The sequence below is a fragment of the Thermobia domestica genome, chromosome 13, assembly GCF_964235325.1.
Source record: "Thermobia domestica chromosome 13, izTheDome1.hap1.1, whole genome shotgun sequence".
Taxonomy (NCBI): domain Eukaryota; kingdom Metazoa; phylum Arthropoda; class Insecta; order Zygentoma; family Lepismatidae; genus Thermobia; species Thermobia domestica.
Genome location: NC_137466.1, coordinates 166,718,015 through 166,734,314, shown reverse-complemented (window position 1 = coordinate 166,734,314; position 16,300 = coordinate 166,718,015). Strand labels below are relative to the sequence as shown.

The following is a 16,300-nucleotide window of genomic DNA, read 5'->3' as shown; positions in this document are numbered from 1 at the left end:
TATAACTACGGAAGTAATTTATTATTTTATTATTATTATTATTATTATTATTATTATTATTATTATTATTATTATTATTATTATTATTATTATTATTATTATTATTATTAATTTTCTTTATCAAGATCATTACGTTCATATACATTTCATATTATTTGTGCTTTCGTTATAATGTGATTGTTTTCTTTTCTCTTTTTTCTTTCTTTTTCAATCAGGTCGTTCAGAAACTGGAAGAACCAGGCTGCATTTATAAAGCTGATCGAAGACTTACAGGTTCCAGTGTTATAGATGAGTCCTTGCAAGAAATATTGGGTTATATATTCCGAGATTATGTATATCCTTGGTACAAGAAACTTAGTGCAGATGAAGAATTCTTGTATGAAATAAGACAGACAGCTCATAAAGTTATTGTTACTTTTGCTAGCAGGTAAGCAGATAGTTATTTGTAATGTGTATTAGCTATGCTAGAAACATAATGAAAAGTATTAACTTCAACATGTAATTTGTTATCTTAAACTTTACTTACGTCAAACTAGACTACTAATAGTGTACATGCGGCTTTTGGTGTGGAAATCAAGAAAATCTATAAATAGCAATAAAGTAATATATATATGTCATTTTCCCCTGTGAAGGGTGAAACTTAACTTACATATACACTCATTTTTGTGAGATTTGCCGTGTGTCTTTCTTGAAAACTGTACTAATAAAATTTTTGTATGTTATAGAAATTTCCTTCGTCACTGACTTAACATCGTACACCATTTGTTACGTTTTTCTGAAAGTTAGAAACGAAATGAAAAATTTAATTTAACATTCCACAGTTATTGTGTGTAGGCTAAAGACAACGAATAAAAATTTAATTTAACATTCCACAGTTATTGTGTGTAGGCTAAAGACAACGAATAAAAATTTAATTTAACATTCCACAGTTATTGTGTGTAGGCTAAAGACAACGAATAAGAATGTAATTTAACATTCCACAGTTATTGTGTGTAGGCTAAAGACAACGAATAAAAATTTAATTTAACATTCCACAGTTATTGTGTGTAGGCTAAAGACAACGAATAAAAATGTAATTTAACATTCCACAGTTATTGTGTGTAGGCTAAAGACAACGAATAAAAATTTAATTTAACATTCCACAATTATTGTGTGTAGGCTAAAGACAACGAATAAAAATTTAATTTAACATTCCACAGTTATTTGTGTGTAGGCTAAAGACAACGAATAATAAACTGCAAGAGAGTGATTGTGAAAGAATTAGTGGATTAAAGATATCACACCTAAGACTAGCAAACTACCACCGAGAGATTATTTCCTTGAACAGTTTAAGTAAAAAGCTCTTTCGTGGCTATATGAATAGCATACGTACCTTTGACGCGGGAGACCTGGGTTTGGTTCCCGGAGGGAAGCTCATGTGGTTTGGATCCCACGTTGGGTTGTAGATCCACGTCTCATATAGCCTCGCTCATGAACAAGCCACCAAACTCAAATTAAATCAAATACATAAAAAATAAGTCTCAGTGCTTGTCTCAATCAGAGAACTCTTTTTAATGCGCTCAAAGTGAAGATTCATAGCTAGTTTCTACATATTAGGGAACAAGAAAGAAATACCATTGGTATTTTTTTTTTAACTTTCAGTGAATTAAACGGTGCTGGATGTAAACGAAAGAATATGTTCATTCATCAATCTATGCAGTGATATTTACGTAAGGATGATTATTCCTGCTGGTCGAACCTAGATGCTGGTCTATAAATCCAAAAACTCATATTTCTTGAAATCATCTATCTTAGTATATAGTATATAATCCTCAATTTCAATTTTAGTAATTTTGTGTCGTTTGTTTCACTATCGATGTTATGAATTTAATCATTATGAAACCTCATCCCACTGTTCTTAAATATTAAGTGATTACAAACACAGTGTTTTCTTTCAGGGTGAAAGAAGTGGATTGGATTCCGTACCTTACTACTCGATTAGTCGATGATGCAGCTTCTCATCTTCGTCTTTTTCGGCAAGCTAAAGCGAAAATGAAAACTCGATCAAAAGAAACTGACGCAAAACCTGTTGATTTGGAATCTCTCTTTTTTGATTTAGAAGTAACCATGGAGGACAATCTTTGTAGAGATCTAGTCTGTACTGTTGAAGAAAGTCAAAGACGTAAGTACGGAGAATCATTTTGTATTCTAGTTTGTTATTCATGAAAACATATCGCTCCCCAAATGACCTGCATTTCTTCACCTTTTGCACGGCAAAAGCGATTCCAAAGTGACTTTTATGGTAAGACCATTTATTTCGTTCTTTTAATATTTTAGAAATCAATATCGTTTATTACTAATCCTTCGTATATACTAATAAAAGGATGAAACGACCGATTTTTTACACACCAGAACCTCTATAGGTGCGAATTCTATAACACACAAAGTATGAAAAAAGTGACTGACTGGATCAGGATTCGAACTTCCCGGGAATAGAACGGGGAATCGAACTCACGACCACATACAAAGGGAGTTTGCATGCTTTATCTATGCGTCTGCGAAGGGAACTCTTTCTCGATAGATTTAAAGAAGAAGCAACCAAAGATATACCATTAGGAGTTCAAGTAATCTCATCTTGAAATGTTACTAGTTAACAAAGTGCGTTATATATCTTTTTAGTTTTAGTTTTTTTCAGGAAATATTTTAACATATAGTGCACTTACTATGTTCGTCTGTGTTTGTCTTGACTTCCCTGTTTACGTTAATATGTTACTATTTTATTTACAGTGTTCTTGTGTCTTCACTAGTTCATTTTAAACGATCTTTTATATATAATTAGTGAAACAAATATTGTATATTAAAATAATGCTTCACAGGGAAGTGCTATCAATTTTAACTTTTTCCTTTTTGTTATTATTATTATTATGAAGGAAATATTCTAGACTAGGAAACCACTGTTAAGTATTGTATCGGACTTGTTTTAATATTGTAGAAATATGTGAAACAAGATATTGCCTTCTGTATTTCCAGAATATTTACAAGACATCAGTGAAGTGTTGCTATTTCTGCTGTTACCTGCTGAGGATTTTCACTGCAAACCTCTACGATTTCTTGTGAGAGAGTTAATTGTTAATTCCGTGTTCCTTCCTTTGTTTCATCTCTTCTCCGATCCAGATTGCATAAATCAAATTATAACTTGGCTGGTAAGTAAGTGGAACTGCAAGCAAATACACTATTATTTAATGATAAGTTAAATAATGTAAAGTTAGTCTTATTTCCAATTGTTCAGATACAGTTTTGCCTGCGTAACTGCTGCACCGTTTTTGAACTATTTTGGATTTCTGTTGAATTATATTGTCGGGATCGTAATACTGCAAATTATGGATGCGTTAAAATATCAAATAATACTTTTCATAAAGTGGATCTTTTAAATATTTAGGATCAGTATTAACAGACGAAAACCATATTCAGAAAGAAATTAAGTGTCGACTAAAAGCAGAGAGTTCGTGTTATTATATTCAGTTCAAAATATTTAGTCGTTACGAATTCTGTCGAAGAATTTGAAGTTTAAAATATATAAAACGATAACCATATCTGTTGTTCTGTATGGTTGCGAAACATGGTCGCTTACTCTGAGGGAAGAACGTAGACTGAAAGTGTGTAAGAACAAGATCCTGAGACGAATATTCGGACTCAAGAGGAACGGGAATGGGGAATGGCGGAAACTTCATAACGAGAAACTATATAATTTATACGGTTTACCAAACATTGTTAGGGTCATCATGTCTAGAAGGCTCAGGTGGGGAAGTCATGTAGCGGGAATGGAAGAAAGTAGGAACGCTTTCGAAGTTTTAACTGGAAGTCCAATCGGAAAACGATCATTTGGAAGACCTAGGTGCTGTTGGAAGGACAATATTAAGGTGAATCTCGCAAAAATAGCAATACAAAGTAGAAACTGGGTCCAGTTGGCTAAGGATAGAAGTCAATGGAGAGCTTCTGTGAACGCGGAATTGAACCTCCTTGTTCCATAGGCCATAGAGTTAGTTATATTGTATTCGTGTTGTTTACCTCCCTAATTGGCAGTGCCACTTGCCTATATGTTTTAGATATGCGAGCCCTACTATCGTGCTCAATCGGCCTCCAGCGTAGCAAATGAACGCCAATCCGAGTAAACACAGTCGTATAAGTGGATAGGGAGCCCGAGTCCGAGTTTGAGCGAGTAAGAGCCTCAATGAGGCTAGCGCAAGCACGAGTAAGTGCCAGCCTCATTGAAGATTGCGAGCCCGAGCCATCAGTGAGCGCTAGCTCAGTGGGGTTAACGAAGCTAAGATCGAGCTGGCGTGAGTGCCATTAAGGATAGTGAGCTCCAATTCGAATGACTGCAAGGCTTGAGCTAGCGTGAGCCTATTTCAGATTATAAGAAAACTAGCCTTCGACTAGCTGGGAACTTCATCCTAGACCCATGTATTTACTCGGCGTATGTCCTTGTACTTCATATTTCAGCATTTTCTTCCGTTCTTCGCACGACATTGCTTTGAAAACAATGTAAACCCCGTCCCCCTTAGAATACTCATTTCAACCAAAGTGAAATAGAAATTCATGTCGACTATATGCCAACTGTGTTCAGAAATTCATTTCAGATGATTCGCTCATTTTCACGTGATGATGAGACTGACAATCAATCTTTTAAGTCAATTTTATATATTGTGTAAGAAAATAGAAATTGCTTCCCTTCTCTCGTTGAAGCGAAATTTCCAGAAACGGTGTGACATATGCTTACTTTTTTTGAATAAGAAGTTTATATACCAAGTCTCATATTCCTAACAAGTGTCTAATCTTAAGATATTTCGAGATATGACCATCTTATCGTAGCAACTGCAACTCCACCCTTTTTTTTACCTTCCACCTTTTCTCTTCCCTTCTGAAGGGAACAGCAAAAAATGCTGTAACATATCTTCAATTCTAAATTTAAAACCTAAATACTAGTTTTCATGCCTCTAACCTTAAGAAGATTTGAGATATGGCCATCTTATTACAACAATTGTAACTCCCATCCTGTTTACTTTTCACGTTTTTTTCGTCCCTTCTACGGATAATAATAACAAGAAAACACTTAAACACATCTTGAGATATTTTAAGTGAAAGGTCTAAATACTACATTTAAGTGAAAGGGATTTCGAGAAATGGTCATCTTCTTTTAACATTGCAACCCTCACCATTTTTCTTTCCGCCTTTTCCCCTCCCTTCTATGGGAAATATATATATATAAAACCGGTGAAACACATATCTAATTATTGTAAATTGGACGTCCATATACCAAATTTCGTCTCTCTACCCTTCAGAGATTCGGAGATATGGACATTTTAATTACTATAATAATTGTCCCACCCCTTCCTCGTTAATTTCCAAAAATTCTTCGTTAGTGGAACTTTACGTCACAAATTCTAGACTCTGTCTAAATTTCAAGTTTCTAGGTTATACGGTTTGACCTGAGGGTTGATCAATTAGTCATTCACTAAGGATTTTTTCTTTTATATATAGAGATAAATGTTTTACTTACCTTGCATCTTTAATTATTATTCCTTATATTTCACTTGTTTATTTCTACGAGCATTGTTCTCATTTATAATGACGTGAATAAAAAATCGTTATTATCCTGAATGCCTGTAGATACATTTTAATAGTTGTGTTAGGCAATTTTGCAAAGAAATTATATCAATTGAAGTGTTTAAGATTGCAGAGAAGTTATCTCCATAGAAATGTATGAGACTAAGAAGAAATAAATCAACATGTAAACCTATACTCATTAATCTTCTAAAATGCTATTTCCTTTCACAATCCTCACTGAAATAAGCGAGTGAAATACAAGAAATTAAGGGTAACTTAAAAACGCAAGGTATATAAAAACATTTTCTTGTGATACATAATTTGTGTAAACAATATGAAAACCTTAACTTATTTGAGATTAGTGAGCACAAGTCCCATTGAAGATAGTAATCCTGAGCCGAGTGAAACCAAATTGCAAAAAGACTATCTCTGCTATGAATGTGCATTGCACACATACCCGTACTAACTTTAAGAGCTAATTTTTTGGCTGCTAGAAACTCCTTAGATTTTTTGTTTATAGAATTATGAAGAATAGATTTGATTTTTTTCGACCACGTTATACTCCTTATTTTCTCCCTTTTCTTCCTTCTTCATTGTTGCAGTTGTGGTACATTAAATTCAAATATTAAAAGTACGAGGGTCGTTTTGAAAGTAATGCCTCATTTTTTTTTCATTGAAACCAATGGAGATACATAAATAACAACAGCACAGCTAAACAGAGCAATATTTCGGCTACAGACTGTCATTTTTCCACATAGTTCTCACCATTTGTTATGCACTTTTGCCAACGATGAACCAGAGCCTGCATACCGCGCTTATAAAAATCGGCATTCCATGGACTGTCTTTTGGATTTCGGCTTGTAGTGATGACATCACGTCTCATCTTCAGTGACAATGCTACCCAGAAAATTGTCACGTTCAGCTTCGTATTGGTCCAGCAGGTCTCGACAAATTTCCATTCGCTGAGTTTTTTTTTTTTTTTATCTTCTGTAAGCATCCGCGGTATCCATCTCGCACAGACATTGCGATAACCAAGATGTTCCAGCATTACAGCCGACATTCAGCTTTGTACACAATTCTCCGGTCGTTATCCGGCGATCAGTACGGATGAGTTGATCAAGACGCTCTTCATTGCGAGGGATGACAGCTGTGCAGGGTTGACCAGGCCGTGGCTTGTCATGAACACCCTTTTCACCACCTTGAAAGTACCGTACCCATCGCCTCACATTGCTCACGTCTATTGTATCGTCTACATAAACCTTTACGAAGTGTCGATGGATTTCAGTCGGCGCAATTCCTTCAGCAGTGAGGAATTCAATCACACATCGTTGTTTTATACGCACATCCATATCAGGCTCCATTTTGGAACACTCCTATGCTGGCTCCAACTACCGCAGAACAACGGGACCAGCTGCAAATAAAAGAGGAAGGTTCAAGCATTTGCACTACGCCAACGACATCTGGCACGGACATACAAAGTCAGCACAAAACAATAGGAGACATTAATTTCGGAATGACCTTCGTATATTTATAATGACGAAAACGTAAACATCCATTTGTGTATGTTCGAAATATAAATTCTACTTGTTAAAAATAATTACCTTTCTTTATATCTTCAAATTTCTCACTTAGTAATGTTCCTTTCAATTGTTTCTACAATATTTCAAACGGACATTTGGCCATTCATTTTCAGGAATACACAGTAGCTCAAGTCCTTTCCCACAACTCATTTTTCACATTATTTTCTTGTGTATCCACAATGGTAATTAAAAACAATTACGTAAATTTTATAGATGCTTATGGTCGTGTACCTTTCCCTAATGTTATTGCACTAACTGCAATATTAATAACCTTTTTATTTATTTAATTTTGAGTTTTGGTTTTTAGGCGTCCTTTCCCTTCAACACGGAAAGGACACCTGGGACGGATCGGAAAGGGCACCTAAAATACAAATTTAAATAAAAATAAAATAAAATGTTACTAAAGCAAACGCCAAAAATATAGGCGGGTTGCGCGCGCACCTTACAGCTCGCTGTTGTCAATTCTCCCTTATCATGTGCCACCTCCTTCCCCTCCTGTTGCAGGAGTAAGCATACGACAGCCGTTTACCTAGCCATAGCTCAAAGCCTACGTTCTGCCATAACCAATCTTCAAGACGCGCGCGAAACATGAAACCTTGACAGTGACTGAGCAAGACAAATGTAAATGTGGCAAGTGCGTAGGTTGCTAGTTGGCTGTTGCTCTCTCCGCCCACTTTTTGTTGCGCGCGCAACCCGCCTATATTTTTGGCGTTTTCTTTAGTAGTATAGTTAGTGCACTAAAATGAAAGCTACATACATATATTAATATGTGAGAAAAAGTAATAAGATCAAGCTATTATCATTGAAAAAGCTAAGCGATCATAAATATCGACAAAATTAACGTAATGGTCTTTAATTACCATTGGCAGACAGAAGAAGACAATATGAAAAGGATTTTATGGGTAAGGACTTAAACCAGTGTGTGCGCTTGAGGATGAATGTCTCATTTGAAATATTCGAGGAAAAATTGAAAGGAATATTACTAGGGGCAATCAAAGGCATTTGATGATACGAGGAACTGTCAAAAAGTTCCAGGAATTCTAGTGTAGGTCTTTATTACCACAATATAAGTACACATTTACTTAAAGGCCTTCAAAGTAGGAACCTTCGGAACACACACACATACACTTGCTCCATAGCTCCTGTGATTGCTTGAAACACTGACGAAAGTACTCTTTTGGTATCTTCCAAAGCTCAGCTGTCGCGTTAGTTTTGATCTCTTCTACGGTGGCAAAACGAGTACCTGAGAGGCCCGTTTTTAGCTTTGGGGAGATCCAAACATCTGATGGTACTAGGCTATCAAAGTCTCTGAAGCAGATTTCTCCGATTTGCACATGAACTTGATGTTTGCTTGTTGCTCGATGTGTGAAATTGCGTCTATTGATCACTACACTCTCCTCAGTTCAGCCACGTTACTCGTACACTGCCTGTTTATTATGACCTGTTCACACTTGTCAGTTTCATAATTAGGCAACCTATATACTGTACTGTACAGGATTCATTGTGATCGCACCACAAATACCAAAACTACAGCATTCCGGAACCTTTGTGACTGCCCCTCGTATTACAGTGCGTTTCACACGCTCGATAAGTAATTACCTTTCTTTACTTCTTTTAAATAATATCTATTCTTGCATTTGTAGAATGGTCTGATGTGCATAGTAAAGCTTTAAAAGCATAATGAAGAAAGGTCTCTCAATATTTTTAATACAATTGTTGGTTTGTATAGCCCAATTTGTGTACGTGTTACATATATGTATCAATTTCTTTTTCTTTTTCATCAGTGTAAGGAAGTTCCATTTACGAGTGAAGTGTTTATCACTGTATTACGAGTAACTGATAATTTAGAAGAGCTCCACGCCACCCGTGAAATGATTAGCAAAGAAATCGCTCTTTTGGTAAGTGTTCAAATCTATTTAAATTTTCTAATTTGTAAAAGTGATCCACTTGCAGACAGTAAAATGTTGTTGAAATTTGTTTAGTGATTGTATATCTCGTATAGCTTGTTGTTTATTCACGCATTGTTCAATATAAAGGGTCATATAAAAGGTCTCCGGTTTTCTGGTACATTTTTGAGCAAAAAATTCTTTATTGAAAATCAATTTTATTCAAGTACATATTGACCATCATTATCTATGACCTTTTGCCATTTTTCGGGTAGCTTCATAATTCCATCGGCGTAGAACTTCTGTGGTTTATCGTCGAAAAACTTGGCCAAGTGATTTTCAGCGGCGCTTCGGTCGGCCAATTTTTTACCGTCAAGAGAGTTTTGCAGAGACTGAAACAAATGGTAATCAGACGGTGCAAGGTCCGGGCTGTACGGTGGATGCATCAAAACTTACCAACCAAGTTCCGTCAATTTGATCCGAGTCATCAAAGATCATCCGAGAATTGGCCAACAGAAAGGGAGTTGTGTTCCATCATGACAATGCGCGACCACACACATCTTTGATGACTCGGAACAAATCGACGGAATTTGGGAAGTTGGCCACTTGGCCAAATTTTTCGACGATAAACCACAGAAGTTCTACACCGATGGAATTATGAAGCTACCCGAAAAATGGCAAAAGGTCATAGATAATAATGGTCAATGTACGTGATTAAAATTGATTTTCAATAAAGAAATTTTTTGTTCAAAAATATACCATAAAACCGCGGAGACTTTTCATATTACCCTTTATTCTAATTATATTTTGTCTATTTCTTGATAAAGCCAACTTATATAATGAAAATTGTTACTTAATTCAATAAGCAGTATATTAAATAATACTTACTAAAATTGTACCTATAAAAATACTTAACTTAAACTGTACTTACTGGAAGTGCATAAGTTATGGATGGTTCTCCAACCAAAGTTGTTTTCTGAAAAGGCCTATGCTGAGAATGGCAATAATCATTTGCCGAAAGGTATACAGTTGAATAAATAGAAGGATGTTTAAGTAAATACAGTTTTAATAAGTATTAAACAATGGTAGTTCCCTTACTTCGACACGATTCGTATATTTACGAATTTTTAAAATTTAAAGTATTTGTGTGAATAATGTATCCATAGAACAAAGGAGTCCCAAGGTGGGCATATGTAAATCAGAATAAAACTTATGTAGAGTATTGTGTAAGAATACTGTAGTCGAAAACTTAGACACCTTTCAAGGCTAAAATGGCTCGTCAACTCAGGTAATAGAAGAGGTTGGTTGATTGGGTAGAGTTTAATGTCCTTTCCCAACATCGAGGCTATATGAGACCCGGTTTACTAATTAAAGTTGAATCCGAATCACACGTGAATTTGTGTCCTAATCAAATACCGGATCCAGAATACCAGACCACTAAGGGCACTAAGAAAGGAGAGGAATAAGAATATAAAAAGAATACTAGGCAATACTCAAATATAACATTTAAAATGGCAGATAGCGACTCACGATCTAACACACTTATTCTGTTATATCGTTCAATATACAAGGATCACCTCAAAAGTAATGCCGCCTGCAGTGCATGAAGTTCAAAGGAACACATAGTAGGAGGAGAAAAAAAAAATAATGATTTTTTTTTTTTTTTTTTTTAGTTTAACTTCCCAAGATTATGTCCTTTAAGTTAAAGGAGATGGATGTGTAATGAAAGTGATTGGTTTTAAAATTACATTTCTTCTGCTCTCCCACCAGGAATCGAGCCCGGGATCACTGCACCAAAGGCACACGTTCTTGCCATTATATCAGCGGGGAGAGCATGTGAAGGAAGAAGAATTACAAACTTCGTGTGAAAAAAGATACATATATTGAGTACCTAATAACATTTTTCAAAATATTGTCCTTTGCTTTCGATTAATTTTTGCCACCTTTCAAACAATGCTGAAATCCGCTTTGGTAAAATTGTGAATGTTATTGTTTGTTTTATCGATTCATTAATAGTAAGTTTAATGTCTTCTATGTCCTGGAAATGCTGTCCACGAAATTTGATTTTGAGGGGGATAAACAAATGGAAACCAGATGCGGCTAAAACAGGACTGTAAGGAATTTGGAACATTACTGACAATCCCATTTTAGCAGTGGGATGTGATTTTTCCATTGATATGTGGGAACGGGTGAAAAACACGGGTATGATGGTGAAAAAACAACCCTGTCCAGTAGAAAATGATTTCTTTTTCGTCGAGTAGTTCCCTCACCTTATGAACGAATATTTCCATTGCATTATGCCCGGGACCAATTACGTGACACAATTTTAACATAATCACTGGGTGGTTCTGTGTAATCAACCACACTCTTACTCGGCTTTCATCCGTCACTGTGTTTGTAGGTCTACCACTTCGGTCTTTATACCCCACGGAATTCTTCCTCCTGGAACGTGATCATCCATTTCCTAACAATCTTTAATATGATAACGGATCTACGAAGCTTGGCAGCCCTCTTTATGTCAGAAGACCACAGCTCTATGTATTTCTTTGTTATTCGTACTGATTATTTAGTTGTCAGCAAATATATATATGCGCATTAATGACGTATCATATTACATGTGTGTAAAGTTTCAGTGTAATTTGATAAAAATATAAGGAATTATTATAATGAAGGGATTTCTTTTGTGTCACTTCTTGTATAATCTTTTTGAACGATATGCCAGAATTCTAGAGGGTCCAGTCGTATTGCTGTGAGCCATTTTCAATATTACATTTGATTATTATAACATTCAAAATGGTGGCACATGATGGGACACTATAATCTGGAATATCGTTCAAAATATCTCTAATCTTTTTCTACTTCAAACATTTTCTCTTTTTTCGCTTTGTTGCAGAGGTCACGGGATTCTGGTGGAGAAGATGATGCTTCTATTAAACAACAATTAAATAGTCTTTTGTATGTTAGAAAAATCATAGACAATAGAGTTCATAGACTCCAAGAGGGAACAGACACTGATTCTGTTGGTAAGCAAACACATTCACATTTTTAATATTTTATTTTCGTCTTGCTTGAGTGTTCTGCCCAAACTCGTGTTTAAGCTGATTTATCTAATGAAACTAGCTTAGTTAGCTAGTAGAATAGGAATAGATGGCCCAGTTCCTTTCCACAGCGTTTCAAAATACTAGAAAATAAAAGTAGATTGAGAATTAGCTTCATTGATACTACGTACTATAGTGGCTTTATTACACAGATTTCAACATGGTTAGACCTTATGAAAATCAGCAGTTTCAGTATTGTCGGGAAAAAGGAATATGTTTAATGCAGGAGTTACGTGCCTTACCAAAGACTTTCTCTTGCTGGATTTTTAAAAGTTTTAATATTTTTATCGTTTTAGTCTGTGTCTTTTTTCTTTGTTTCGTAAAGCAAATTTCTGAAAAATAGAGCAGGATTAAATTTCAAACATTCAAATAAAATAAAGCTAAACTTTCAAATTTAGTGTCCTAGTTTGTGAATCGCGAATGGGAGAGGAAACGGAAGAACCACGATAAGACCCACGGACACGATGTTATCTACCTCAGACTCATATGGTCTGTTATCAAATCAGAGATTCCTCACACTAGAAGTAAGCACTCTACCTCTGAACCAGCATGTCCCCCTTTTCAAACACAGCCACAACTAACCCAACTAACTGTTCGGTATGCTATTGTTTTCTTTCTTCCCTTTCTTTTTGTTTTTGTCTCCACTCGTCAACGGCTGTTGCACGTATGAAAATCCAGTTTTATTCGTTTGGCATAGTTTACGTTTGAGAAGTTGAAAATGAAAACTTTGAAATTTTCCATAAGTAGAAGCTTTGCTTTGTTATAATTAAATACAAACTAATTATTTGCCGAGCAGAACCATATATTTTCATTAAAATTCAACACGTGTTACAGTTTCACCAACTAACTCTTTGGCTTCATCAGACACTATGTGATACAGGATAACTGTACAATCGTATGTATATACATTTAAGCCGTTGTCTGTATATACTCTCTTAGCTGTTGTATGTATATACGATTGTACAGTTATCCTGTATCATATAGTGTCTGATGAAGCCAAAGAGTTAGTTGGTGAAACTGTAACACGGTTGAATTTTAATGAAAATATATAGTTTTGCTCAGCAAATAATTAGTTTGTATGAAAACTTGTGATATTCACTTGCACCCTTCAATTAATATTCTTTTGTTATAAAATAGTTGGTCATTTTGCAAGTAAAAAAATAATTAAATATTACAAAGAAGGGTTTGCTCTACTTTAATGTTCTTAAATTATCAGATATTAATTCATTACACACGATGTTAGATTTGCTTTACATTGTTTCCTGTCAGGGACAAATTCTTCCGTTATTTTTCTGATAAGTGTTAGGCTTTTATGTTTGTCAAAATTCTTTTACTTACATTGTATATCATATAAAACTTCATTTATAAAAAACAAGGTGCCGCGATGGCTCAGTGGTAGAGCGTTCATCTCTGGTGCATGGGGTCCTTGGTTCGATCCCATCTCGCGCCAAGTGAGCTTTGTGGTGGACAAACATCATGTGTGTGGGTTTTCTTGGTGTTCTTCCGTTTCCTCTCCCTTTCTTCATTCCACCATTTCGTTCCTTTCTCATCATCACCGTCCCCTTTAGCCTAGCCGTCATAATCGTGGGGCGTAAAACTTAAAGATTTCATTTCATTTTTAAAAATAATAATAAAAAAAAAAAAAAATTTAATGAGCCAAATCAAGAACTAATTGTTTAATAGTGTGTATTTATCATTATAGGTTTGCCATCTCATATTGACTGGAATAGGTTGCTTGCACCGGGATCAAAACTCTTCACTTTACCTTTGGATGTAATTCTGAAGAATAACATAGCGTTATCTTATTTCATAGACTATATGACAAGTATAGGAGCTCAAGCATATCTGTTTTTCTATCTAAATGTGGAAGGTAAGTCAGATGTGAAGGGTACTTCATTCTGGTATATATATATATATATATATAGTAAAATTACTTGCTAGAAAGTAAACAGGACACTGCTTCATGAAAAAATCAGTACTACATGTGTGCAATACAGGACTAGTACTGAAATTACTGTGTCCCCACCGCGACGCAAATCCGAGTGCATTTGCGCTTAGATACACACGTGCTAATTATTCATCATAAATAATACTTTACCATTCGGGTGGGACGATCCCTCTCCAACGACTTCTTTCATTTCACCTTTCTTCATCGTGAACTTTTTCTTGGACTTTTTTGCAGCCGTTTCCTGACATTTTTGTAAAAGCGTCTTAATTCTCTTTTTATTCTTTTTGTTACATGTTCGTACCAGCGATAGCCTAGATTTTTCTGCTCTTTCTTGGGCACACTGTTTTGGTTGCCGATTTCTGATTAGTACATCTCTTGTTCTGTTCTTCTTAGTGTTTCCGAGAATTCGTAGGAATTTTATCTTCCTTGTGTGGATTCTAATTTCTCACTTTTCGTCATTATCTATTCTCTCCATGTAAGTGTTGTGTTTCCTGAATAAATAAATATTCTACATTATGAACGTACATCGTAATATTCATATTACACGATTTAATAATAATAATAATAATAATAATAATAATAATAATAATAATAATAATAATAATTCGCTTGGATACTTGTCTCGGGATAAAAAAGATGCAAATGGGAATTGTATCTGAGTACGTTTTTACATAAACCTGTCGCTTCATGTTTAATTCTCACTTGTGAGGTATCAGTCTGTTTTCAGACATTATACTTTACTTTTTTTCTTTTCATCGCTGTGTTTCTTGTGGAAGAACAAAGGATCAAAGCCTCTTTCCACTCCAAAAGACTCCAGCTTTTGGTTATTGTTATTTAAGGTGGTTGTAAAAGATGTTTGATTAGGACTTTATCCGAAGTATATCACGTTTGATTTCATTACATTTGGTGTAAGAATTTTGGAAATCGTTTTAAAAATCTGATTGTAAAGATAACGATGATAAATCAAAGCTAAATTAAATTTAGATATGACTGTACTTTTCAAATTCTAGCTCAACTGTAGTTGCTCCAAGGAATAGATACATGTACAAAAGTAGTTTTTGGTTCAAAATGCTAATAAGAAACAAGACAATGAAACACGTTAACAGTAAGATATCCTTATGTATTTAAATTTTATCGTACTTCCCTCACATTTTTATCGTCTTGTCACTTTTACCAACTAAAATCAACTGAACATGAAAGTTTTACAAAGCGTTAATGTTTTTCTTCTTTTCTTTTCTTTTCTTTCTTTCTTTTTATTTTTCAGCTTATCGGTCAACGTACTTGCTACGTAGGAATCGAAGTACATAATGATTTATAAGTATATATCAAATAATTGTTAATATGTTCTTCATTTGTAGGCTGGAGGGTATCCGCAGAACAGCAAATATCTGATATAGAATTGCAGAAGCTGAAAGGTCCTGGTGATATCAAGCAGATAAAATCACTCCCTTACAACCAAGTACTGGAAAATATAAAAGAGGCAGCATATAGTATCTATGAACAGTATTTATCAGAAAAGGTAATAGATTGATTTCAAAATACTCCTAATATTTAGTTCACAGAATATTACGTAGTTAATTTAGATTATATCTTATATCTAAATGCATTTATTTAGATATGTGTTTAGATATGATATGAAATGTTATAGTAGTTAACGCACAAGAAGGCAATAGATTTGTTTTGCCATGAAACCCTTTGTTGCTATTTCATCCATTTAAAAAAAAAAAAAAAAAAAAAAAAAAAAAAAAAAATCAAACAGGCATTATTATCGGAAAATTATTTTTTTTAAAAAAGTAAAATTTTCCTGTTTCCTATTGTCTGAACTGTATAAAATGCTTAATGAAGTATTATCGAGGGAATCCGAATTTATATTAATTTTCGCTTAAATTTGATTAAATTACTCGTTACACATTATTAGCTTTTAAATAAAAAGTATTATTTGCTCAGCGAGTTTAATAATATTTTAGTCGATAAAATTTTAGAAAAAGAAAAAGCTGGCTAATATGGAATATATTGAATTTTGGTTTCTTTATCCTAGTAAAATATGACTTGTTTCATTCGTAGTTTAATTAACAACATTAAACCTACATACAGAATATTATGTAGAATGACTTTTTTTCTTTGTATTCAACCTTAGGTGGCGGTATCATGATAAATGTTGTCTGAACCACAATGAATTAGCGTTTACTTTAATTCATTGAA

The 16,300-nt window shown here is 34.5% G+C and overlaps 1 protein-coding gene across 2 annotated transcripts in view; it reads left to right on the top strand.

The window, feature by feature from the left end:
* The window catches only part of LOC145668706 (sorting nexin-13-like), an 82,817-nt gene that overhangs the window by 39,423 nt on the left and 27,094 nt on the right, over positions 1 to 16,300 (top strand). For both annotated transcript variants that reach the window (XM_081736804.1, XM_081736805.1), the window contains exons 4-10: positions 216 to 427; positions 1,938 to 2,161; positions 3,010 to 3,182; positions 8,951 to 9,064; positions 11,946 to 12,075; positions 13,853 to 14,020; positions 15,457 to 15,617. In XM_081736804.1, coding sequence (XP_081592930.1) covers positions 216 to 427; positions 1,938 to 2,161; positions 3,010 to 3,182; positions 8,951 to 9,064; positions 11,946 to 12,075; positions 13,853 to 14,020; positions 15,457 to 15,617 — 1,182 coding nt within the window. The remainder of the gene's footprint in view (positions 1 to 215; positions 428 to 1,937; positions 2,162 to 3,009; positions 3,183 to 8,950; positions 9,065 to 11,945; positions 12,076 to 13,852; positions 14,021 to 15,456; positions 15,618 to 16,300) is intronic.